Source organism: Lycorma delicatula, chromosome 2, assembly GCF_047948215.1.
Source record: "Lycorma delicatula isolate Av1 chromosome 2, ASM4794821v1, whole genome shotgun sequence".
NCBI lineage: Eukaryota > Metazoa > Arthropoda > Insecta > Hemiptera > Fulgoridae > Lycorma > Lycorma delicatula.
This window is the reverse complement of record NC_134456.1, coordinates 80,151,502-80,179,309: the sequence shown is the minus strand read 5'-3', so window position 1 is coordinate 80,179,309 and position 27,808 is coordinate 80,151,502. Positions and strand designations below refer to the sequence as shown.

The 27,808-nt window shown below is 29.4% G+C and overlaps 1 protein-coding gene across 4 annotated transcripts in view; it reads right to left on the bottom strand.

The window, feature by feature from the left end:
• Positions 1 to 25,614, bottom strand: part of LOC142318929 (uncharacterized) — an 89,980-nt gene extending 64,366 nt beyond the window's left edge. For 3 of the 4 annotated variants that reach the window (XM_075355610.1, XM_075355613.1, XM_075355612.1), the window contains exons 1-5: positions 25,451 to 25,614; positions 15,901 to 16,100; positions 12,463 to 12,521; positions 3,309 to 3,492; positions 227 to 399 (exon numbers count right to left, since the gene is read on the bottom strand). In XM_075355610.1, the coding sequence (XP_075211725.1) occupies positions 227 to 399; positions 3,309 to 3,492; positions 12,463 to 12,521; positions 15,901 to 16,092 (608 nt within the window). In that variant the 5' untranslated portion in view covers positions 16,093 to 16,100; positions 25,451 to 25,614. Of the gene's footprint in view, positions 1 to 226; positions 400 to 3,308; positions 3,493 to 12,462; positions 12,522 to 15,900; positions 16,101 to 24,921; positions 25,045 to 25,450 lie in introns of those variants that run through there. The other variant, XM_075355611.1, reaches the window with a different exon arrangement.
• Positions 25,615 to 27,808: the final 2,194 nt, after the last annotated feature.

The window sequence follows — 27,808 nt, the reverse complement described above, 5'->3', positions numbered from 1 at the left end:
CACTACCTAAACATCATAAGTAGATCCTGCAAATTGAAGAGTGTGAAAAGATTACCCCAAAAAGCCTAAACTAATAAAAATAATTTTATTTCCAATTATATCAATTATTAACAATTTCAATCCTTGATATTTGTATTTATTTTAATGGTAATGATTATTACTACATCTACTACCACTTCATTAGAATTAAAATAAATAAAAATGCTACATAAAATAAAATACATGCCTAACTTTCTCTTTCTCATTTGCAGTATAACATTTGGCAAAAGGCTCCGGTTGACTCCAATCCCAAAAATGGAGTTCATTATATGATGCAATAACCAACATTCTGTCAACCGGGTGAAATGCCAATGAAGCTATAACTGTCTGACTTTCAGCAATCCAAATTTCACTACCACCCTAAAAATAGACACAGAAAACAATTAACAGCTCAAATATTTCTTTTAAATTATTTTCAATTATTATTCTAAAATAAATCTACAAGTTATTATGCACTCATTTATACAGATTACTGCTCATCTTAGAGACAATATAATGCCATCCCTAACAGCCTTAAGATTTAATAAATAATCATTTTATCATAAATCATCTATAATAAATAACCAAAAGTCAATACAAACATTAATTTTATCCTTTAAAAGGTCACTGTCTAAACAAATCAGCTATGCAAGCTATTTCATCTCAATATTACTTTGTTCTTACTGTTCATGTTCCCCCATCAACCATCTAAAAAGTATTTATAAAAAAATTCAATACATTTATACTACATTATCTATTTTATTAGCATTTAAAAAAAAAAACTTTCTAAAGACTATATACCTTTGTCAATTTTAATAAATAAATTCTAGTCTTTACTTGCTTTAATTTTTTTCTGATAGCTGTATATTTTCAGTAAAAATCAGATTATTAGGAGTTACATCTGAGCCGTCACGGTTACTCATAATTTAGAATACTGATAAAATAATTATGTATAATGTAAAGAAAAAGAATTAAATGAAAATAAACAAAACTTTAGCAGAAACCAAAAGTGAATTAATAATTTAAATGATTGAATTTTAAACAAATAAAAATTATATTTAAACATTATTTATTCTACCCATAAATTTATGAAATGAATGAGATCTACTTCATATTACTTCATTTAACACAAACTAGCCAATTTATGTACATTTGTTTTGTTCATTAGTTAAATCAGACTCAACTCAATCTTTTCAAAACACCAACTTAAAAAAAGTTTTCTGTTTTCACCATATACACATATCCATGCTTGCGTGCGCACGTGCACACACACACACACACACACAAGATGTGTTCAAAAAGTAATGAGAATTTTGAAATTTTTTGGGTTGTATTAGTCTGATTCTCGGGATTTTTTATTGTTGTATTGGTAAATATGTCTAAAAAGTATCTGTACATTTTTAGCCATGTTGGATGTTTAGTATGTTGTCAGCTATCAAAAGGATAACTCGTGTTTTGGTACAATCAGTGATTTTATATTTGTATAAATAACAGATCAGAGAATTTGTATTACATTTTACTATAAGAATGGAATAAAGTGTAGCAATGTTTTAAAAATGTTAAATATTGCTTTTGGTGAGTCTGCTATGAGTAAGGTTTACGAATAGTATAAGTGTTTCCAAGAAGGTCGTGAAGATGTTAAAGATGATGAGCACTCCAAACACCCCAGCACATCAGCAAGCGATGAAAACATAGAAACTATGAAAGAAATGATTATATTATGAATGATCGCTGAATCACAATCAGAGAAGTCGCTGATGATGTTGGTATATCAATTGGCTCATGTCATGAAATCTTTTCAGATGTTTTGGGTATGAAATGTGCGACAGAAAAATTTGTTTCAAAATTGTTGAATTTCGAACAAAAACAGCAGCAAATGGAAGAGAGCAGCTCAGGAGTTCCTAAATGAAGTCAACAACGATGGAGAACTACTGAAACATGTCATAACAGGTGATGAAACATAGGTTTACAGATATGATGTCTAAACTAAGGCTAATCGTTCCAGTGGAGGCATTCTGACATCACAAAGACTTAAAAAAGCTTGACAAGTACAGTTGCATATGAAGGTTATACTCACACCATGTTGTTCGATTTTAACGGCATAGTGCATCATGAGTTTTTGCCACATGGTCAAACGATCAATAAGGATTATTATCTACAAGTTCAACGCTGTTTGCATGAAGCAATCCAATAGTAAAACAACTCATGGCATTTGCACTACGACAATGCGCCTGCCCACACTTCATTACTTGTTCATCAGTTTTTAACCAAAATCAACACTATAATGATATACCAGCTGTCATATTGGCCAGACATGGCCCAGTGTGACTTTTTTCTATTCCCAAAAATAAAAAGAACCTTAAAGGGGCTGTCACTTTACAAGCATAGATGAGATTAAAAGCGAATACCTGAAAGAGCCAAACACTGAGTTCCAGAAGTGTTTTGGGGATGGAAGAAGTGTTGGCATAGGTGTATAATATCTAATGGGGACTATTCTGAAGGAATTAACATTAATATAGACGAATAAATAAAATTCTTTCCCAAACAAAAATTCTTGTTACTTTTTGAATTCACCTAGTTAAAATATAAATATTCAGTTCTCATGAAGGCATTATCTGTATGAAAACTGAATCCCTGACAGTAAGATGTTAATTGGCAGTATGATTAACACTGAAATTAGACCATACTAACAAGAATGTCAAGTTAAGAATGTTATCAATACATATTACTAGAAACACCTCTTGGTTCACAAATCACAGACTAATTTTCACACATTTAATTTTTTATTAAAACAGTAAAAAAAGCAATTTCATTCAGAATATGCATCTTTAGATTGAAATAAAAACAAAAGAGCACAATTTCACCAAATTCAGAAATAACAGAAGACTAACAAGACTCAGGCAGATGGAGACTACTAGATGGAGATGCTTTACTGTGATGCTTTATTGGAGATGCTTTATTATGTTTCCTGCATATGCAAGAAAGCAGAATCAAGTATAATTATAAAGATAGTTCTCCACCTGTAAGTTATTATGCACTCCAAGTTAATTATTCATTCTTCCAAATGAATAATTAGCCGACTACGTATCAGAGACTACAGATAGACAGAGACTGTGCATCAGAGTCAGGGGTAATTCAATATTTTATAAACATGTCTTTAAAACTAAGAAAATTAATGAAATATTTTCATGATGCAAGTAAAAAATTAATCTAAAATTAAATCAAGTAGCCTTAAAAATACAATTCCTAGTTTTTATGGGCTATATAAAGAGAAGTAATACAATACTGACATGCAAATCCCATACACGAACTTGACCACCAAGGCATCCAGAAGCAAGTATTTGATTAGAAGATGGGTGAAATGCGATGCACCAAGGAGTTCTAGGATGACCTTTTAATGTTTTAATATTTTTCCCACTAGTTAAATCTGTGACATATACGTTGTGATTACCATGGGTAGAAGCCACTTTTTTCCTGTGAAATATGAAAATAATAAAAATAAAATAGAAAATAGAGCATTAACAGTCAATAATACTAAAATGATTGTTTTGATTCAATCATTAAAAAGAACATATCAAGAGACAAGGAAATAAAAATAGTTGTAGTCAAGCAACAGTAGGTGGGTTAAATTTAGACACAATAGCATTTGAAAAAATCTCCTTTTTAAAAGAATTAAATAAAAAATCATAACCAGAAAAGTAACTGGTAACAACTCATCAGGGACCTACTTCCCTTAACTTACTTAAAATCTTTATTTATTTATTTACACTGGCAACACACACACTGACAACCAGTTATCACTCCCCCTTTTTTTACAGAAAATGAATTTTATAGCATCTCGAAAATTCAAGCCTGATCAGAAGATTACTGATTTTTATTAAAACCAGTAAACTCCAGGTGAAAAGCAGGCATACCACTCTATTGAAAAGTCAGCAATTTCAACACTACATGTGTTTTTAGTCATAAAATATTAAAATCGTGTTTTAAGAAACATACATGGTTTTGAGCAGAGGCTTGTCCAGCTGCAGTTAACATAATTACTTCATAACCACTGAGTATATGCAATATTAGGTCTAAGTAAAAAAATTTCAGATTAATTAATTGAATAAAATATAGCCAACCACCATGGTAACATTTTTCTCTTTAATCCAAAAGTTACCTGGTCACACAAGTACTTTATCAAACAATACAAATTTTCAAATCTCACTCCCTCTAGTAGGCTGCCATTATATATTATTATATATTATATATTATTATATATTATATTATTATATATTATTATTATATATTATTTTTATTATATATTTTGTGATCACAAAATATATAATAAAGTTTTATAAGGTTTTCTTAGTTTTAAAGTTAGTTTTGCCAAAAGTTAGAACCTAACTCCAGAAAAAGTATTAAAAAAGTAAAAGAGAGATAATTTGCCATTAAATGGACAAAATCAAAAGGCAGTTAAATTTAAAAAATAATGTAACTCAAAAAAACTCAATTCCTACAAAAATAATGTTTTTGTTTGCATGTATTTCCCTAAGACTTACAGTTGTAAGTTCTGAACAAGAAAATAAGTCAAATTTCATGCAATTTAATAAGTTTAATATTTTAGGATAAAAAAATAAAATGCACAATATTTTTTTTTATTTGATAGCGAAATGTATACTTATCACAAATAATATTCATGAAAAATTAATGATTTATTTATTTAATACCAATTCATAATATTCAGCAAAAGCTGATTGAAGTGGCTTAAATGTCTTAAATTAATTGATCTAATCATTTACATACGCATCCTCAATTACAAGATTACTTTTATTTTACTAACGTAATTCATCTTTATAAAACTACTTTAAAATAAAATAAATATTATACGACTGATTTTTCTTGTGAATAAGAGGCATTAAGTTTGTTTTAACAACATTTATATGTTATATTTATTTGTTATATTTATATGTTATATTTATATTTATTCTTCCTACTGCAGAAAAAATAATTTTTTTTATTAATTCACTCCCTAAGCTCAAAGCTTGTGTATGGGAATATGGAATAGACATTTAAAGCAAATGAAAAGCACTGTGCCTGATCAAGATTCAAACCCAGGACCTTCTTATTTCATTATAAATTTTGATATGTTAATAAAATTAATTTCTGAATCACTACATAACAAAATGATAATCACATTTGATCCCAATCATTATATGAATCCTTTCTTCAAGGTAATAAGGTCATAACTCATCCTCATTCAAGTAAGTGTCATCTTCCAAGTTGGTATTTTTAAATATTAAAAAAAATGTTAACGAATTTGCAATTGAACATCATAGCAGTATAATCATAAATTATTATCAATAAAACTCACTTACTGCTTTTTGTTTCTTGTAATAATAATATCTGATGAAGTAATGATCACTACAAAAGCACTCATATATTACAAGAAACAAAGAGCAGGATGATTTTTATTACTGATGATAATAAAAAAATATCTATAAACACTTAATATTTAAATAGTTTATTTTAATATTTTGTTTAATATATTTAATATTTATCATATCCTAAGAATGCCTGAAGGCTGAATTCTGAAACAACTGGTTCTCAGTAATTTGGAAAACAAAACTAGTGAGTGGAAAATATGTCTGGACAATTAAGAAGGATCTCAAAGAAATTGGACTGAGGATCAAGGAGGCTTTCAACAAGATAAAAATAAAAACACTCTCAGAACACCCAGATTCTCTACAGAGTGGAGGTTAGAGACAAAATTCTGAGATCAGATCTTCTTAAAAAGTACTGGAAGAACCAGAAGGCAGTGCACTCTTCGAAGAACATTGGAAATTGATTGACTAAGTAATATGGCGTCAAAAGGGGAAAAATATTTTAATATTTAAAATATTTTTGGATATAAAAAATCCATTAACATTCCAATAATAATGGTGGGTAAAAAATGAATAGCTTTGTATTGATTCACATAGATCTGATAATACACTTAAATTTAAGTATTTTACATAACAATTACATCATTTAATAAATATTTCACTACAAGTTATATCAGTATATCACAAATTATCTAACAACAAATCCTATACTTCTAAATTGACCCAGACGGAATGTTATCAAAGAACTTTTTAATAAAAATCAAATTTTCTCACCTCACACAAATCCTAATCTATTTTTTTAAGATGCCATAAATACTACAGCACTTAAAACACAAGAAAACACATTTTATTTGGTACAATGAACAAGTACATTTAATTTATATTAGGAAATAAATAGAAAAACAACAAAAATAACCGTGTGATATAGTCCTTTGCTTTTACTATCTTCATTGTTTATGCGAGTGCCAGATAGTGAAACATATATATTAGTCTGCTATGTTGTAAAAGTTTATTAGTAAAAAAAAAAAAGAGTTTATACACTTTCTTGCTTCAATTATAGCAAAGGCAAAGTCAAATTTCATAATGAATTAAGAGCTGGATTTCTAAATATACCCCTAACAACAAAGCAATAGATGCAAAAGTAATGTACTAAACTTTAAACAACAAGAAATATTGCAAATGCACTGCCAGGGCAGCCAAGTTCGTCTAATTGTCTTGACAATTAATTAATATTTTAAAAAGTTAAAATAACCCCCCACCCCATAAATCTAACCAAATGGCATCTTTTGAACTAATCTGTCCTCAAAGAAGCATTCCAAGGATTCCAAAGCATTTGAAATTTAAGTATTACAAGAACATATAATGCAGTGTATTTCAATGATTTTAATGAAGCACATAGGATCCTGAAATTATTTTCAAGTCAAAATAAGTAGATCTGAATTTCTGGATGATGAATTTCTTCAACTTACTGAATGTGTCGTTCTTTTTATAGTTTGCAACCAAAAATATAATTTTTAGATGTATTTAGTGATCTATTAAACTGACAGTTTAGATATTGTCAGAGCTATAACATCATTAGTCAGACGTAAATCCTTATGAAGTAATCTAGTATTAACTGAAAAAACTGATGTTATGATGTTACAGTCTTGAAAGAAAGTTCAATCTTGGGATCTTATTTCCTTCAGCGGAACTGTTACCTCAGCAACCAACTGAGATGGTTAAAATGGTAGAGATAAAAAATATCTGAGATGGTTATAACGGTAGAGATAAAATGGTTAAAACGGCAGATGGTTAAAGCGCAGTAGAGAGAATTTAGAACTAATTCTATGAATGAATTCCTAATTCAGAATTCATTCTTTAATACAGCAGTATGATAGAGCTCAAACTCATTTCGGGACAGAAGTTTGAAATTAAAAATTTAACAAGAGGGTCAGGTATCACTGAGTAACTGTCTGGCCACAGCATACATGTAACTTGATGGCACTTGATCCTTCATAGCCTGTCATTAAAAAAAAATTGTATTTTTTTGAGTGCCAAAACATCTAAATACCTCTGACAGAAACAATTCAAATTCAACTAATAAATTCAATAAAGTAGATAAAATTACTTAATATGGAAACTAATAGAAAACATAGGAAATTTTGAACACTTCAGCCGTTAAAATAAAAAAAATGTAATTAAATATGAACTACAATATTTACATACATTATTTTTATTCAATTTAAATTTTGTTACCAACCATTTGATTTGGTAAATTAAAAAACAATTTATTTGTAGAACCTTATTAGTTAAACAACCACTATTCCTAGCTTGCGTACTTTTCAACCTATCGACTTCACTTCACTATTTATATTTTAATAGTATGTAATAATTTTAATTTTTTTTCAATCATTTAAAATATATAATGCTAATTCTGCATATTACAGACATATCAGCTTCTGTATATTCATGACATATCAGGTTGTAGATTTAAGTTTTTTAATTAAAATGCTTTGCATTATCACCACCCAGTCCAAAAAATAACATAAAGGCCCTTTCTTGGTTATTAAAATATTAATAAAATAGGGTTAAAACTAAGATAATAATACACGAATTTCGGTGGCAATAGAATGTCTAGAATACAACTCTTCTAAAGCTTGGAGTACACTACACGAATCACAACAGATAATAATGTGACAATGTTTTGACTTTGATATTCAAAACTATATAGATGGTATACAGTTCAGCACTGTAGACACTTGTAATGCCAGGTAGCCAAAACACATAAGTTCTGTCATTTAAAACAAAAGCGCATCTAACAATATCATTCTGTTTCTACCTAGCTGTGTATACTTCTGCATCTGAGTTTGTTTTGGATAAAAAATGGTAAAATGTTTGCTGATGTAAGAGGAGTTGTTAATTTTTTATATAGTGAGGTCATAATTAAAATTTATGGGGTCAAGTTTCCAAAGAGGATATGAACAGAGATAGGTTCGGAAAATAGAAGGTATGTCAAAATTTAAAAGGTACATTAAACACCAGGTACGGAAACCAATTGATACCATATTATGTGGATGGTTCTCATATCGTTGGAAACGAGGGTTTGCAAGAACTGCTTTAAGAACCGGGTGATTTGGTTATCCTTTAAGATGGACAGAATAAGATGAAGAAAAGAGTGGTATACAACATCCAGCATCTTAAGCTCGATATGACGTACTGAAGAGTAGACGATACAACCATAATCCAAACAGGACCAAACTAAAGAATAATAAAAATGTAATATACATGATCGGTATATATATATATATATATATATATATATATACATATACATATACAGATAGCAAAATCATAAAAAAATAGAGAACATATAACTGGAGTTACACACATTTAGTAATACGTTGACGGCTAAAGTAAACAAGGTGGCACTTAATACACTTCCTTAAGTGTATTCACCATTCTCCAAGGTGATGCTACTCAACACAGAATCTCCAACACAAACACTGAATGTACGGTCATTTAGGAAACCCCTCATAAAGGCAAGCATTTTGCCCACGACCATTCTTTAAGGGTGTTTAGGATACCTCGTCGCCAGGTTGTGTTGTACACCCTCCTAATGTCAAAGAAAATAACAATGAGTTGCTGGCAGAACAGAAAAGCATTTTAGACAGCTGTTTCCAATGATACCAGATGATCAATGGAAGATTGTCCTTTGTGGAAGTCACATTGTTCTGGAGATATCAGAGTGTGTTTCTCTAAATACCAAGCAAGCCTTTGGTTCACCATTCTCTCCACAATTTTACACAAAATGCTCATCAAGGAGATAGGTTGGCAGTCTGAAGATCATGCTTTGTTTCTACCAGGTTTAAGTACTGGTACAACAATAGCTTCCAACCAGATCGGTGGGAAGACAAGCGTGGAGAAACAACCATTATATATATATATATATATATATATATATACATATCCAATAGATGAAACAGTGCCAAATTCGGAAGGTTTGAAAGCATACTTTCAAACATGAGGTTCATGTGAGCTTTTTAATTCATGCAACAACTCATTAAAAGTATAGGGAGCATTTGAATTCACTGACCAAATCACCAATTTTTAACGGTAATATTTCCATTCATATCTTATATCTCTCGAATCTGTTAGTGTATGATGAAGTTAGGGACACCAAACGAAAACAGCCAGGTTAATTGTGACTGCAGATGACATAAGGAATTCTCCTTCATGAATAAGGCCGAGGACAGACTATTTGTGGGATCCACAAATTGCACAAAGTTTTCTCCACACAACAGACATAAGAGTAATACGTGAGATAGTGTCTATGTAATTACTCCATGACTTTCTCCTAGCATCTATGAATACATGACGACATACTGCTCTAGCTCTACGATATAAATTTAGATGTTCATTTGTAGGTCTAAAGCTAAATTTACACAGGGCCTGCTGTTTTCCATAATTGTGTTTTGACAATCATCATTCTACCAGGGAATGGAGGACGCCTTAAATTTCCTGATATTTATGGAATAAATCTACTAGCATTTTCGAGTACCAAGGAAGTAAAACAGATAAGTTGATGTACTTACTCAGCACTATTGTCATACTGTGATGGGAAGGCTTCATGGTAATTGTTCCAATTTGCTCTTTCAACAATCAACCTTTGTGATCTTTCGTTCACCACACAGTCAACACCAAAAGCAATGATAACTGGTTTATGGTCGCTGCCATGTAAGTCGACACAAACAGAACAGTTAAGAGGGAGTAGAACTTGGTGAGCATAAGGAGAGGTCAATGTTGGACAAAGTACCAGTCGATGACGACATACACGTCCATGATCCATCATTCAGCAGACAGAAGTCCAAGTCCTGTCTCACTCTATTTATGGTATTTGCTCAAGGGGAGAGGTAGTTGAGCCCCAAGAAATTTGGTGGGCATTAAAGTCTTCTACCACCAACAATGGAGATGGAATTTGGACAAGATTTTGTATATCTAGTGCATCAAACTTGAAGTTCAGTGAGAGGTATAGATTGCAAATGTGCAATTTGAATGGGATAGAGATCTATGGCGACTGCAGGGATGTAAATAGCTAGTGGTATCCTTGTAGCCAATACACCATCCTGCATGAAGATAGCAACCCCATCACTTTCTCTGTCTATGAGACAATTTCTCTCACAGAAATAGCCTCTCAGAGTTACTACATCTTGTTGAAGAAGGTGTTTCTTGGAAACAGATTAATAACGGTTCTTGTGCACATATCAATACCTTAATATCTTCAATCTGGGAACAAAGACCATTCCACTGGATAATGTTCATAAATGAAGGTACTATAGATGTATATAGGTAAAGAATAACAGATTTAAAAAAATTATTTATAGACGATTCTGTATTTCTGTTGAAAATAACTTTGTGTGGAGATTATCTGTCAAATACTATCTGGTTTTTCTTTTTTATGTTTTAGGAAGTGCTTAGCTTCTTCGGGTACTTCATCCGCCACAATATCCTTGAAGAGACCTCAAGATGGTGGTGGGGATTTGGAAGCCTGAGAGCCCAGAGTACCATACCATGTGTTGATTATTTGATAGATCCCTTTACACGGATCTTGGTAGGTGCAGGGTAAATGGTGCAGCAAACTATATATTCATGATATATAAGCTTCAAGAAGTGAAAATTTAAGTGAAAGTAGAAACCAATGATTTAAGTTATATAATAAACAAAACCCAAACTATTCGCTTTATAGTACTAGCATTGCTTTCACGCTGTTAATAATTGAAATACTATAAATTTATAGAAATTTCACAATGATATAATGAGAGCTTATTACCATTCGAGTCTTATTACTCATTCGAGTTTTAAAATGAAGTGTACAGAAAACATTACATTCTTCCTATTGTATAATTCTATTCCCTTTTACTTTGACATCAATTCCAAACAATTAATGACTGTCAAATATTGTCTGGAGTTAAAAATATTGTGGTTGTAAAAATACATGGTAGTTAAAATTATTGTAAATATTTCATTATAGAATTCAAAATATTTAAGAAATTCCGTTCTAATAAACACACTGTTGAAATCATATATTTCATATTTATTATGGGTATATTTCTTTTTTTACTTTAGTGTTTAATTTGAGAATAACTAGTCTCTGCTTCGTATCTGATTCTCCTGATGTCAATTATTATAAACCAGCTTAAGTTAAGTATTCTATAAACACATTCTGTCACTTTCACAAGAGCCACCAATAAACCATTTTTTCCTTGTCTGTGAACTTAAAAATGTTAAATGCAAGACTATGTGCTTGGCTGCGAAGAGGTTTTCCACATAAACTAGACAACTTAACATGACTACTTTTAAATAACAAATGTTGCAATTTCCAATGCAAAGAACAGAGAATATTAGTTTTTGTTAGTAATAACATGACTACAAATTATGTAATATTTACACACCTATTTTAAACTTTTAACCCATAATTCTATGACTCGCGCATCTATGTTTGTCATAATATATCATTACTTAAACCAAAACAATGATGTAAGAAATTTATACTTTAATTACCTGTATATACTTTTTTAATACGATATATTTTCATCATGCTTGTGTTTTAAAATACATTGACTAAGAAAGCAATTGCTCTTATTACAAAATAACAGGGCAAAAGGTAAAATTCTTTACTTATACAAAAATAGCCTTAATTAAGCAGAAGAAAAATTAATGTTTTATTATTAAACACTGAAATTAAAATGACATCAATTCATTAATATGAAATTAATATAAATAAAGCCTAATAAATAATATAATGTAATGCAACACTATTATGATACGCATCTGCGACCATACCCACAGATAATAATGTTTAAAACTTTACTAGTACCACTGGAACATGACTGTACACAGCAGTAGTTTGTAAACTTTCTGAATAAGCACCTCGCCTTGTCAATTAGTACATACGTGTGCACATTCACAGCTATATATACAGAGAAGGGTTATTATAAATTGGAATTTATTGAAATGGTTCACAAAAAAATGAGGAAGATCTTAGCATGTTTTTAAATGTTAATGTTTTATAACTAATAATAGCTTAAACATAATTCAAACTCACCCATCAGGACTAAATACCATTAAAAAAGTTGACCGAGAAACATCTGGTAACTGACACCTCTGAAAAATTAACAAAAGAAAGAATTCTAAGAATAAAAACATTTTTAAGTAAATAACATAAAATATCCTATTAATACGCCTAAATATACTAACTATATATATATATATATATATTATATTTTTATATATTAATGAGTAATTAACACATTTAACTGCAAAAAAAGAACTTTAATTTTGCTACATTACAACCAACGCTTCCCTAGTACCACAATGTAATTTAAAATTTTCTTATCCATGACATTCAGAAGTGAGAATGATTTACAATGGCTATATTTTACAAAATACCTCAATTTTCTGCAAAATGTAGCTACATTGACTCATATCAAAGACTTTTAACTACACATAGATAGCTTTAATGAAAACCTACCCATGTTATGCGATTGTGTTCCAACCAGAAATTCCCATGCTTAGTAACAGTACAGCATATCTATAAAATTCAATTTTAATAGCAAAACATAGCTCTACTTACGTATTTCTTTTATTTAATTACAGTTTAAAAATATAGATACATCTAACTTTTTGCTGGATGAGTAGAGATATGCCTATATAATAGAAAGATGCAACATTATATATAAGTAACATATCAGTTTTTACTGAAAAACCATTCTTTGTAAATACACCCTCATGTAACAAAGTTTGCAAATTATGCCCGGTAATTTTTTGTAATTTTGAAAAACATACTAAATAACATAAAAAAATGCATCATATATGAAATATATCTGTTTACTAACAACTATCTAGTATATTTCACACATGTTAACATGTGGATTTTTGTGTTTAGAATTAGGTAAGTTACTAATTTAGTAACAAATTCAACGAAAAACTAAGTAAAGTAAAAATGTAGCTAATATAATAACATATACTTTTCAGTGAATAGAAGTGAATAAGAATACATTAAGTTTATAAAACGTTTTTGACTGACCACTTTAGTGACAAAAGATATAATATACTTTACACAAACTTGTAAATAAATACTACAGCACTCACATTACAAAAAAATAATGTTAACCAAGCATCAACCCAAACCTCCACTAAATGGTCAGAAAAAATTTGGTCACCAGTAAGCTAGTTACTGAATCGACTACCCAAGTTGAATTCTTACCTAGTCTGACACTTTTTAATAATTTTCTGTGTTCAACATCTAAATCAGTGGCGACCAAACTTTGTCAATTTTCAGTGCCCTTAGCTGAACCAGATTTTCCCAAGGCACTCCCCTATGTCAAACTCTAACAAGTACACACTTTGTAAAAATTGATCGCCAATAATATTTTGCAAAGGTTAGGTAAAAATAAATAAAACACATTTTAAATTACAAAACAAAATGTTAACTGAACAAATTCAACTAAATATAATAATTAACGGGATGGATGAGCCCGTTGATAACCACAGATTTTTTCAAATTCTGTAATTAAACTAGACATAGCCACCCTCACAGAACATATTATGGCTCTCTCCCATTACATCACTCTGTGATGTAAAACAAAGACCAAATAGCTGGCAACATAATGTGTTTCAAAATGATTATCAGGGTTTTAAAGCTACATAATATTTCTTAAGTTTTACATACACTGATTAATATACATAAAGGAGCAACTCGAAACAATTTTAGCTGTGCACAAGCTCATAGACTGTTTCCTGTACCTTCTGTTTGAAAGTGTTAATAGCAAAGATGGCAACCACCAAACAGAAAGTGTTCTATGTTTTGCAGTTTGCAAACTGTCAATCTGTAATTACTGTACCAATCATTGTACACTCAGTTTGAAGTTCCGTTGTGATCCTCCGAGTGACAAAAACATTCCTAGGTGTTATAAATAATTTAAAACCACTGGCTGTATTTGTAAAGGGTAGTACAGGACAACCAAGTGTGTACAAAAACAATGTTGAATGTGTAACGGTCTTTTGTGCATAGTCCTAGGAAATCCATTAGGAAGGCTAGCTACGAATTAACAATTCCAGTGATGTCTGTATGAAAGACTTTAAGGAAACACTTACAACTATGTCCATATTATTTAAGCTGATACAAGCTCTAAAGCCTACAGATAATGGTTTGCGTGCTAGCTTCACAAATGAAATGATGCACCGTGATAAAGACTTTCTTTGTCAAGTCATTGATTCAGTGACGAATCAACATTTCATGTTAATGGAAAAGTAAATACTCATAACATGCATATCTGGAGATATGATTTACAGAGGCTTCCACAAAAAGTAACTAAATGGTTAGCACGAGCTCTGCTAGATGTCAATCCTATGACTGAATTAAAAATAGGGATAAAATTATGAAAATTGTGAAATATTCCATGGTGCTCCTGTGAGGAAGTCATGGCTTCCCAGAACACCAAGGCGCATATTTGGGAACCATTGGTCTAAATTACAATCATCAGCTGTACATTTACAGCTGATTCAGACATCCAACAGTAATTGATATATAACAAAAAAATACTTCCAATAACCAGCATGAAAATATATTCTGTACTAATAGTTACTAACAAGATTAAAACAATTCAAAATAGATTTTAGATAAAAATAGTTTTTTTTTTATTTTAGTACATTCTACGTTACACACAGAACACACTAAAGTAAAACCAGAAGGGCCAATTGAATCAGTTATAGATTAGCCAAATAGGATACGACTTCAAACAATACAAAAAAGAATCCACAATAATGTAAACACAGTGTTTGCCAACTATTTCGTAAAATTTTCATCACAAATATAAAAAAAAACAAGAAACTCTGCAAAACACAACTACTAATCACAGCTCTATGTACAATGTAAATATATATCTATATGTAAACAACACTTAACACTGATACACCACATATAAATCCCAAACAGTTCACATCCAAAATGATTTTCAACAGTATTTCTAGTCACATGTAGCATTAAAAAAAAACTGTTAGCAATAACTTAACTTACAACACACAAAGATTATTATTATATTATTCAATGTGAAAGTTGGAAAAATTTCATAAAACAATAAAACAGTTTTCTGTGAAGCATTGTTTAAAATATTTTAATATGAATAAATAAACCTCCATTAATTCTAAATTTTGGTTTTTTTATATTAAATAATCATTTTCTATAATTTAGTTACCTCAACCTTAGCAACATAGATCTTAATATTTTTATTAGAAGTATATTCTAGCACTACAAAAGTATTATATATAATGATTAACTGAATCTTTTATTTCTACACTTTAAAAATTGATCACTTAAAAAATCTTTTTTATAATATTATTTATATATAGACAAATATGTATTTATCAGTTTGTTTATTGATTAACCAGCTTATTTTCAATAAATTACAATCCTAAAATTGTCAAGAAATCATCAGTTATAATCTTTAAATACTAATTTACATAGTCATAAATTAATACTCACAAATTCTTCATGTTCTCTCATTATAAGGTTTTCTTCTGCTGCTAACTGAAATTCAGTGGGTACTCTATTACTTTTCTGTTTATATCCAATTTCACGAAATAAAAAACATTTTGGCACACTAATATTAGAGCTACGTAATTTCTCAGCTTTTAGTTTAAAAACATCAGTATCTTTTTCATCATCTTCCTCCATTGTATTGCCTAAAACGTTTTTTAAAAATAAATAAAAGGCTTGAATATGCATAAAAATTGTAATTTTTCACATGTCTATACTATTAAAGATGTGAAATCAAACATTTAAAAACTTTTATTTATTACTGTAATAGAACAAAACGTGGTTTCAATTATTTGTTCCAACATTTTATTTCGGTAGAAAAAAAAATAAAATAAAAATAATTTAACCATTAGAAGGATTGATTTTTAAAACAAAATTCACCCACAATGAAATTCACTCAATACATTACAAGTAGACGTGGAATGCATTATCATAAAAAAATTAAATAATTCTACAGTGTCTTGCAGTTATAGTTGGCATTAATGACGGAAGTAGCTCGTACGCAGGCATTTTCTAATTCTCAAGACACCTTTCATTTTTAAATCACATAGGTAATGTGAACATAAAAATTTCTGTTGGGAATAAAGAACAACCAAGGAGTTTCACTAGCAAGTTAATGGAGTTGACTAGGCTCTACCAATATGCACTATCCTCTAATAGATGTTAGAAAGTACATATACAGGAGGAAGGTGTTTGAGGAGTTATACTGAACAGAACTGCTAACAGTTTAATTATGATAAGACTTTTTTATGAATTACATTTTCTTATTATATTAATAGAAAATAAGAAAGCGTATCAACCTAATGGATCTTGATAAAGTATACTTAAACATTAAATATAAAAAGAAACAGCCAACTCAAAAACAGAACATCCTTAAAAATTTTTATGTAGAAATTCCATTTAAGTAAATGTTGTCCATACTAAAATATTAAACTCCATAATAAAATGGTATCCATTTAAATCCCTGGGGTCCATAGTAAAAATACCATGTTTAAAAAAACTGGTACAATAAATGACATATATTGTAAAAATATTTTTCAACTAAAAATAACATTAATTCTTTTAATAAGATTTCAATGTTCTACTGAAAACTGTAATCATTATAACAGTTTTCGATAAGAAAAAATTTCTTATACTTAATTTTCATAGAATGGAATCATTTTCTAAATTTTTAGAACCCTGGGATTAATCAAATAAACACATGAGCATACATATAATGTAATTTATTTTTACTTTAAAATTACATCACATTTTTATTAATGATTCAACTTATGATTCACTAATTATTTCATTATAGTTAACATAATATATGCATACTCAATAATAATTCAAGTTATAGATTGATTACAAAATATTTACCGCATAACTACAGTTCAATTGAGCAGTAATTTAATGTATGTGTCGATAAGAACTACAAAATGAAATGAAGAAGTACAACATAAATTATCAATTTAATACTTTCACTGGTAAACATTTATACTGTTAGCAAATTTATTATTTATATTATGATAAATATATAGTCAAAAGCAAATAAATCCACATGTTTTGTATTAAAATAAAGACTGTAATTATAAATAGATCATAATCATTCAATGAAAAAAATACCACCTCAAAAGTAAAAAAGGTTTTCATAAAATAAAATAAACAAAAGTGAAAATCTTAAAACAAATAAGATATTTAATGACATTTAAAAATCAACTGATGACATACACTAATATTTGGGCTGCTGTTTGATACAAAATACATCACTAGAATATACATGTTCAACTTGTACATGTAGATTTTTATATAATTAACTCTATATATATATATATATATATAAAATACAAAATATTAATTACGCTTAATACTTATTATTCTTATTAGCATATAGTTTTTTTTTCAAAGAAGAAATGATTCGATTGACAAAAAAGAAAAAACTAAAAAAAAGGTACATGGATATATCTTCTATTCTACATGAAATGAAGGAAATTTTAAATGCTTAAAAATTCATTCAAACATCTTTTAGTTATTAATGAGAAGTGAAGCAATGACAATAGAGTGGATGTTTTAACCAATCAATGAGATGAAAATAATCAACTAAGAGACATTCATGAAGCCTTGGCCTGATGTCAAGCTAACCCAGTCCTCAATATATCAGCAAAATTCTACACCAAGCAAACTGATGCCACCCCATTCTAATCTAAATCATATTAAATATACTACAACTTGTTACTACATAATAGGGCTGAATGAACAATGATACTGCTGTATATTACACATCACAACTGTAACAGTTTTCACAACTGTAACAGTTTTAACTGCTCTGACTTGAATTAACTCAACCTGAAAATGATACAGTCATTCTCAGTATTAAATGGCATAGTATTCCTAGCTTACTATGAAAAATGAGGAGTCAAATAGATGACTATTGCCTCTTCACTAGGCCAAACACACTGTTGCACATGAGCACGCCAAACTGAACAAAGGTCTGTCCCATTCATCCATTCAAGTTACACCTTCTTTCAATTTATAAAGATTAGCTGTGTAGTGAACATCAGTAATCTCAGAAAAAAAAATCTTGACTTAACATCTTGTACCTAAGGTGTTCTCATATGTAAAGCAATGATAAGAAAAGCAGAGGCAGTCTAAACAAACAATTACTGCACCCCAATTTGAATTTAGGCAATTTAAATACAAATACATTGCCTGTAGATACGAAAGAGCCATTTCAGAACTCACTCAGGCTTCCTTATGAAATACATTAATAACTTATGAACTACCGATTTCAACACAGTAAAAATTATAATTTCACAGGACCATATTTCAGTGCAAAATTTAATATAAAAATAGATGGGAAATTCAAAAAATGGATACCATAAAAATATTCTATCTAGGAATGACCCGAATAAATTAAGACAAAAAGCAAAAAATTACTATTCAATTCAGAATAGAAATAGAATGAGGAAGGATCTACAGTTGTCATGAATGAACAATCTTACCAAATACATATAGTGCTTCTCTATTATCACCATGCATATTTTTATATAATATTATAAAAGTCTGCGACTTTAAACAGATGAGATGAATAGCAGCACTCATACTGTAAAGTGTGAGGAATGCAAAAAATTAGGCACACTTCCCTACCTTTTCTTTCTTTTTCCTGTTCAGCCTCCGGTAAATACTGTTCAGATAATACTTCAGAGGATGAATGAGGATGATATGTATGAGTGTAAATGAAGTATAGTCTTGTACAGTCTCAGTTTAACCATTCCTGAGATGTGTGGTTAATTGAAACCCAACCACCAAAGAACACCGGTATCCACGATCTAGTATTCAAATCCATGTAAAAATAACTTACATTACTAGGACTTGAACGCTGTAATTCTCGACTTCCAAATCAGCTGATTTGGGAAGACACGTTCACCACTAGACCAACCTGGTGGGTTACACTTCCCTACCTAGTCAATTGTAACTACACTGAACAACAATGACTTCCTACCTAAGTTTAACATAAGTTTAGACTTCTGTTAAGAGAAATTAGAAAAACCTATATTTTGTAAAACTAATTTTCAAAAACAAACATATGATTCGCATTTTGAATAAGGTTTTTCAGCTTTCAAAAGAAAAATATACATCAATCCTCTAATCTTAGGGTTCACACTTTTTCACAATGAAATTTTAACAGAGATGAATTCAGGATATGTACATATGTATTAGGATCGAGAGATCTACTTCTGAAAGAAAAATCAAGAATAAGGAAAGAGGAAATGAACAGTGAGAAAAGGAATGGCACCCACACAGAGGACTGTGAAACCACAAACCCACCCAAAAATGTTAAAGGCCCCCTTCAGCAGAAACATACAACCTGCTCACAATTCCTAAATAGAATGAGATACCTTTACCCAGAATGGAAGCAGCACATTAGTAATCAATTATTTTATTTCCATCACCTCCAACATATTTACAACAAACTGTTTTTTTGTTACATGTTACAGATACTAGCAAATGCGTGAGAATTCATTCAGGCTTCCTTACCAAATACATTTACTCATTTCTATAATTGTATAGCGTTCAGCGAGTAGACACAGACATCAAAGGATTGTAATTAAATGCAAATAATTTTATCTATCTGTGAGAATATAGTAAACATTATAATCTTCAAATATTTAACAATACAATTCAAATTCACCAACATAACAGAATATCTAATCACTGTTAACAATAAACATAAAATAATTAAGGAGGAATAGACTGAAGGAAAGAGTCAAACAGAATTTCATTTTTTTAAATATAAAGCTAGGCATGCAAGAATGAATAAATTGATCCTTTTTTTAATTATCACAGATTACCACATAAACAATATGCACAGAGAAAATAAAATAGAGTAACAAAAAATGGGTGAATAGAATAGTAAAAGAAGTAGAATGTTGTGTAAAAAGGAGTCTGAGAGAAAAGTTCCATTATACATCCATAATTGTTTAGGGCAATAGTCAACAATCATTTAATCTTCATTGACCACGTTCTCAAACAGAAGATGGCCCAAAAAGAAATAAAAGCAAGACTTTAAAAGATCCTTTAAAAAACAGGAATTTTAACAACTTTGAATGTAAATATTAACTGACCACATTTGGATTAAATGGATTCTAATGGATATTGGCCATAAAGAAGCTAATATAAAGAATACATTTTAAACAAAATGGGTTAGAAATAAGACCAAATAACCATGGAGAAGTAAGGGTTAAAAAAGGAATGTGGAGAAACAAAAATGAAATAAAATGGAACCTCATGAACCACAGCACAACAAGGAAAGATAAGAAACAACACAGGAAAACAAGGGCATATAAATATGAAATCCAATTACATGAAATTAATATCCTTACCATTAGTAAAAAAATGCAATTTATTACATCAAATATTTTATGAATCACTAAAATTAATTATCAACAATTTTTAGAATTTTGTTTTCCACATACAAAACAAAATAAATAACAAAATGTTTTTGTTTAATATAAAAATGAAATTCATTATTGCATATACTGTTAATTGTCAGCTTGATTTATCCTATCTATAACCTTTTAATTACTTCTGAGTTTATAAGTTGAATTTTCAGGAAAACATTTAGTTAATATTTTTTTTTAAACCACTTCCCTTATGAAGCTATAAATGTTTTAAAAAGATATTGTGGGAAAATAAAGCTTATTACCACTACATTAATTATAATTAAACACATATTTGCAACAATAACAGACATTAAGATTCACGCATTCTGGTTAATTAAGTAACTTAACATATTTTTATACCATCAAATAGATTTAAATGACAACTCAAGGTTAGATAATATTTGCATGATATAACTATCACATGATTTAGATCATTAAACATTTACAATCATAACAGAATAACAACAAAGCTAAAAATAAAAAGCTTATCCATTAAATTATAAATACACTAAGTGACACATTCGATGTTTAATTAATGAATGCTGCTGTCAGAAGGGACCTTTAAATAATCCAAATTAATCTATAAATAATAGTTACCTGAATAAAATATAAACACATCACAACTATTAAAATACTATCTTTAAAATACAATTTTCATTAAATAAGAGGATTGTAAACTACACTGCACAATACACAAATTTTAACTAGCCCAACAATAGCACAGAAAACATATCATAAATGATATTAAAACAAAAAACTTACAACTAGTACAACAGCTAATATATCAGAAACTTACTTAAAACTATTATCAGTCAGAATCTTAAAACTAAGATAAACTTCACTTAAAAAATAACTGCATATATAAAAAATATAAAATTTAATTAAGCATAAATAAAATTTAACAAAGTTCAAGAGGATTGTAAAAAGAGCCTCTTCCCTGATAACAAAAGATTAAAACTATAATAATAAGATTAAAACTAAAATAATTAAAATGGTTAGCACACAAATACAAGAACTGAATAATTAAAAACTGATGATTGGTACCAGACCAATCTGAGAGTAAACTCATTTAAAGATTTTTAAGTAGCGTATTTATATGTAACTGCAGCACAATAGCAGCAGCAGCCAACTGGTGAGCGTTCCAGTCTCATAATCAAGAGGTCAGGTTTAAGTCTCTTGTGCCAGTTTTTTCCTAACTTTTATTTTTTCTTACATACATGCTAACATGTATAATTTTTTTTTATTGCATACTTTTATAAAACTGGAAAAAACCTATGTGAATTTCATGTTTACTGATAATTATTTTATTTGATTAACAATTATGAGTTACGACTACATAAGTACAAGTTTCTAGAACCAAACAAAAGTCTTCAAATAGGTTTACTCAGAACCGAGATAAAGTTGGAGCTGCCATTTAGGGTATAAAGAAGTACTATTCCTCCTACCACCCTGCAAAAGAGCATGTACTAACTTCGTTGTTAGTTGATTACCTGACCTTGTTAATATTAATAGTCTAGCAATTACCTCACCTGCTGCAAGTTTAATTACCAAATAAATACAGCAGCATTTATTCTGTCATAAAATAAAAGAACAGAAAAAAACAAATGGCAATAAGCAATGATAATGAAGTAATTCAAACAATAAAATACACTCCATTAATTACGGTATACAGATTGGTATTAATATGAGTAAAAGGTAGTATCCGCAAAATGCTATATATTTTAATTCTTGTTCCCGATAACTTTCACAACAAAAATAAAGGTTATGATTTTATAAACAAATTGCTATTAAATTTATTGGGAACTCAGGTCATTTAAGGATGATACTGGCCTTACTACAAAAAGTATTTGTATATGCCACAACTAAAAATGATGTAAAAACCATTAATGTAAAACAAACATTAAAGTGTACAACAATTAAGGTTTGGATGTAGCAGAACTTGCAGTTACACTGTGCAGTTCCATGTTTCTATGTCTTCAATACACTGATTACATTATAAAATCATAATTAAGAACAATATAGCATTATAACTGACCAAACTGCAATCAATCCCTTCAGTACAATATGCATAAAATAGCATGTAAAAGCAAGCTGCACATGTTCAGTTCATCACAATTAGTACAATTTAACTGTTAAAATTACCTAAAGGAAAATTCTAATAATGTAAAATAAAATAACTAACAAAAACATCACCCATTTATTAAGAAAGTACTTTCAGTTAATACTGCTAAAAAATGAACATGTACACTGCAAATACATAAGTACTATTTAAATTGCAACTACATTATTCAGAAGATGTATGGTTAAGAGTATAGGATGTACCTCGGAAGAAGTATGTTAAGAAAAGGATTTAACACTGGTTTGTAAGGGAATGATTGAAATAAAGATTAAAGGGAGAAAGAAAAAGGTACACCAATGAGGAGGTGAAGAGTGATCTGGATAAGCTAGTTAGAAGGAATATGAACATGGAAAAACTTATACACATACCCATATGTCTATGGAAGTACTTATAGACAGGAAGGAAAATACTGCATGCATCAAAAGTAAAATAAACTGCCAAAAATTTTTTTTTAATAAATGAATATATGTATTTACACAAAAATTAATTATAGATAAAACAGAAAATTAGTATTTGTTAGAGGAAGAGAAAATAAATTAATATTAAATTTAAACATAACCTAGCAAATTCAGTTAACTCCATATAAGAAAAACTGGCTTCTAAACTTTTAGAACAAAGGTTCCAATCAAACATAAGTCTATAAATATAATTCTTCTATAGCGGACAATTAACTGGCCACTCAACTGAAATCAGTTAGAGATCTTCAATACTAAGTAATTAAGTTAGACAAGAACAAAATCATCCCCGAACCCTACTAATTCAGAACTTATTGGGGGCTGTGAATTTGGTATTCATTCTCAGGTAATAAACAACTCTTGGTTTATATGATAAATTTAATACGCATACCTTGTCAACTGTAAACATTACAATTAAACATGCAGTATTGTCAAATCATACACATTGTAAAAAGAAAAAAATATAATGTATTTTTTGTTGGTAAATGTCCTCAAATACTCTAACAGTAGTACATTATTACTTAGTGTATCATACATTAGACAATGTATTCTACATAAAAAAAAATAGCCTATACAAGATACACAGCACACAAAAATAACAAATTATAACAAAGGTATTATTTATAGGTTTTATAAATACCTACACCTTAATTTAAATGACAACTGAGATATTACTAATATGACCTAAGTTAAACCAATGTACCAGCTTCACTCAGCCACAAGATACAAATATTACTCTTCAAAGTTTAGAAATCTCAGTTGACACACAGAGTGAGGATAGACTGTTAAACCGGTAACTGATGTTTTGCTACATACAACATCCTGTCACAGTACATCATCCCTGCAACTGTACTATTAACAGAGCCAAAACTGCTTCATGCATCCCAAGTAAAACTACTGCACACCTGTGCGTTTACTCTTACTAAATTTGACAAAACTCTATCAACTGTAAACAATCACAATGTACTTAACAAAATGAAAATTTATTTCACACATATTTTTCAAAATTATTATGAATGAAGTAAATATTATGAACCATAAGAAACTAATTAAGGCAAGTGTAAACAATTTTCAGTTCAAGAAATTAATGTAAGAAAACATAACAGATAACACAGACAATCAATCCAATAATACTGATCATTATAAACTCTTACAGACTGTCAGGAAATATTAGGTATGACAAATAATTAAGAATATAACATGAACTTGTATCTTTTACTATATTAACTTTAAATATTAACAACAGTCTAGATAAACTACAATAAATATATTTATTCTGATTTATGTAAAACTTATGATTTAATAACCCTTACATAAAATGCTGTTAACAAAAACTACTAAATAAATGTTAAAACTGTCATAGGTTATTCCTAGATGTGCACTTTTCATAAATAAAAAGTTCTAATAAATCAAATTTTGATAATTAGTTAATAAACAAATTAGATATTTACAAAAACACACACACACATACCAGTCTGCTGAAAGTATAGCTCATGTGGAGTTTTAACTTTAAAATCTTGTTTAAATACCTAACTGAATGAATACAATGCTTTACTTCCACAACCACAGTAATATATGTTACACTTAACATTCCTATGGCCTATTCCTTGGGTATTTTAACTACTCGCTAGTGATCTGAATCCACAAAATTACATTACATTTTGTTAATACGAACTTGGGGTATTACTTTAAAATTGTGTTTTATTATTAAATATGCGTCTAAATAAATTAAAAATATGATAGCATTTCTACAAAATATTTTTAAATCGTATATCCAAAATTGTAAATACAATTTAAGGATAGTAAATGCAATCCTTGGACAATTTTTCACAAGACCCTGAAAAACAATAGAATCAATATTTATTAAAGATAAATAGTGAACCACAAAAATATAACTTCAACAAAAAAAAATTTAACAACACCTATATATAAACCACAGGCCACCAATGAAAAACATTTTCGACACACTGAATGAAAACAAAATAATGCAACATATTTACCTATGTTACTTCAGACTTAAATATCTGAATTCAAAGCCGTTCTCACAGTATGATTTTAAGGATAAAGTCAGAGCATTCACAAATAAACCTCTGTATTAACCACACAGTTTTTGTAATACGAAACACTGACCAACAGTAGGGTTACGCTAGTCGGCGACGTACCAGGTGATTTACTCCGAACGCCTAACTTATCACGATTATGATACCGATATAAAAATAAATATTCTTAAAATTAAACTGCATGTTTAATTAATTAAACGACGTGTACGAATAATCATCTGAAATAAAAATCTCGCAGTAACTGATTGTAAGGAATGTTTAATTTTATTTCGTTTAATATATATTATATATTCATTAAACAAACTTTTGCGATCAATCTAAACCAAGGTGCTACTCACGTTAAATTATTAAATTTAAAAGTGTGCAAATGGAAACAACATTTACAAAAATGTTCATTTAATTCTATCAAGTGGAATTCATGCTTGTTTGATACCAAAACCCTCCTCATGGGCGCAAAATTTGAAATGTAATTACTAAAAGATTAATTAATAAATGAAAAATGCACTATTTCCTAATACAATGATGAAATTTTGGTTCTTTCTATTCAAATGCTACTTGTCACTAAAATATTTCTTTATAATTATTTTTTTCTAGATATTGGACAGATATAATCAATACAATGCTATTACAAGAACATTGTTTTTCATTCTTAAGAATAATAATATGGCAGAAATCTGGAGTGTATATAGAAACATCATAAGTTAACAGAACATACATATGTGCTGTGCTACAAGTACATCAATGTAATTAAAAATGGCATAAACTGTCTGCAACAAAAAACAATTTATAGTGACCATGAATCAATCATTGATAATATTTAGGTATTCTAGGGAATTGATGGGTCTTCAAAAGATATAAAGTTGAAATGCTAAATACTACTTCCACAGATTATCTGCAAATGTAGACACAGATAATCAGGCAGAAAACAACTATGATAAAATTTTAAATAATAAAAGAAAGAATTCACAATAAATTCATTTGAAAAAAGTAGCTTAATGAATCAACTTCAAAAGAAATTACAAGGCACCAATGAATTGATAGATTACCCATAAAGGGAAGGCTCGACTTTCAAAGTGATGACTGTTACAACCAGTATTAGCAGTGATCCAAGGCACAGTGAAGAAACTGTTTTAGAATTCTGCATTATGCATGAATTAATAAAACAATGATTTAAACCCAAACAATAAAGAAAAAGTCAAAACTTCTTTTTGCCTTCAACATGGATTAACACACTTATATGTTGCAGCTTTGCCTAATGCAGTTATTTTGTACAGGCAGTTAAGTATACTGAGGACAGAAAATTTTAGTAAGTTTAATATAAATTTCATTACAAATCCAGCAGCCACACTAGATTTTTGATTGATTATAAATGAGAATTTTGGTTGTACCCAGTACACACCTGACCCTAGTATGCAACACCCAGACAGGAAACAGAACCCTTAGAGAGTTTGACTATCTCGCACTAAGCTCCATTAAAGAAGAGTTGACCCAATACGAATACCCATGTAATGCCCTACTATGAAGGTGCAAACAAGATGCCACAGATAGAACCAGGGCAGTTAATCCAACCTTCAATTGCCCAAGCAAGAAGTAATAAAGAAAAAGTGCAGAACACCCACAAAGTTAAAAAAAAAACAAAATTTTTTTCTTGTTTTCTTTAGACTTCGGTCTTTTCATAAATTAAGTAGATATAAAAGTTACATTGGTAATGTTATAGGTGTTATTTTTTTTATTTTTTAATAATTCAATTTCACTTTGATGTTTAGTTTAATAGCACCTGTTCTATATTTTGAATTATATTAAAAAAAAGGTATAGTTTTATCATCTTATGTTAAAGTAAACAAACAAATTTCAAGACTATACTTATAAGAAAATGAATCTGATTTAAATTTGCCTACCATCCTTCTCAACGTAATCAGTTATGCAGTGACACACCACTTGCTCTCACTATTCTCTACTTTTTTTAAGTATGTTAGGCACCATCTAAAAATCATGCTGGAACCTTTTCACAAAAAAAAAGACTTAACTGAATCTGGGTCTTCTGTATACCATCACAAAGAGACCTTTTAGTTTCAACTTTATCTTTGGTAAGAAATCACACAGCCAAATCCAGTAAGTGAAGGGGAATGGAAATGATGATCATTTTTCTGCATTCGAAACACTCATTCATTTTGAAAACTGTGGGTATGAACATTTTTATGATAAATCACTCAATTGTCCTTACTTGACAATTTAGGCCAAATGCCCAGTGTTTTCTTCAGATGCCTCAGAACATAATGGTACAGCTCAGCAGTAGTA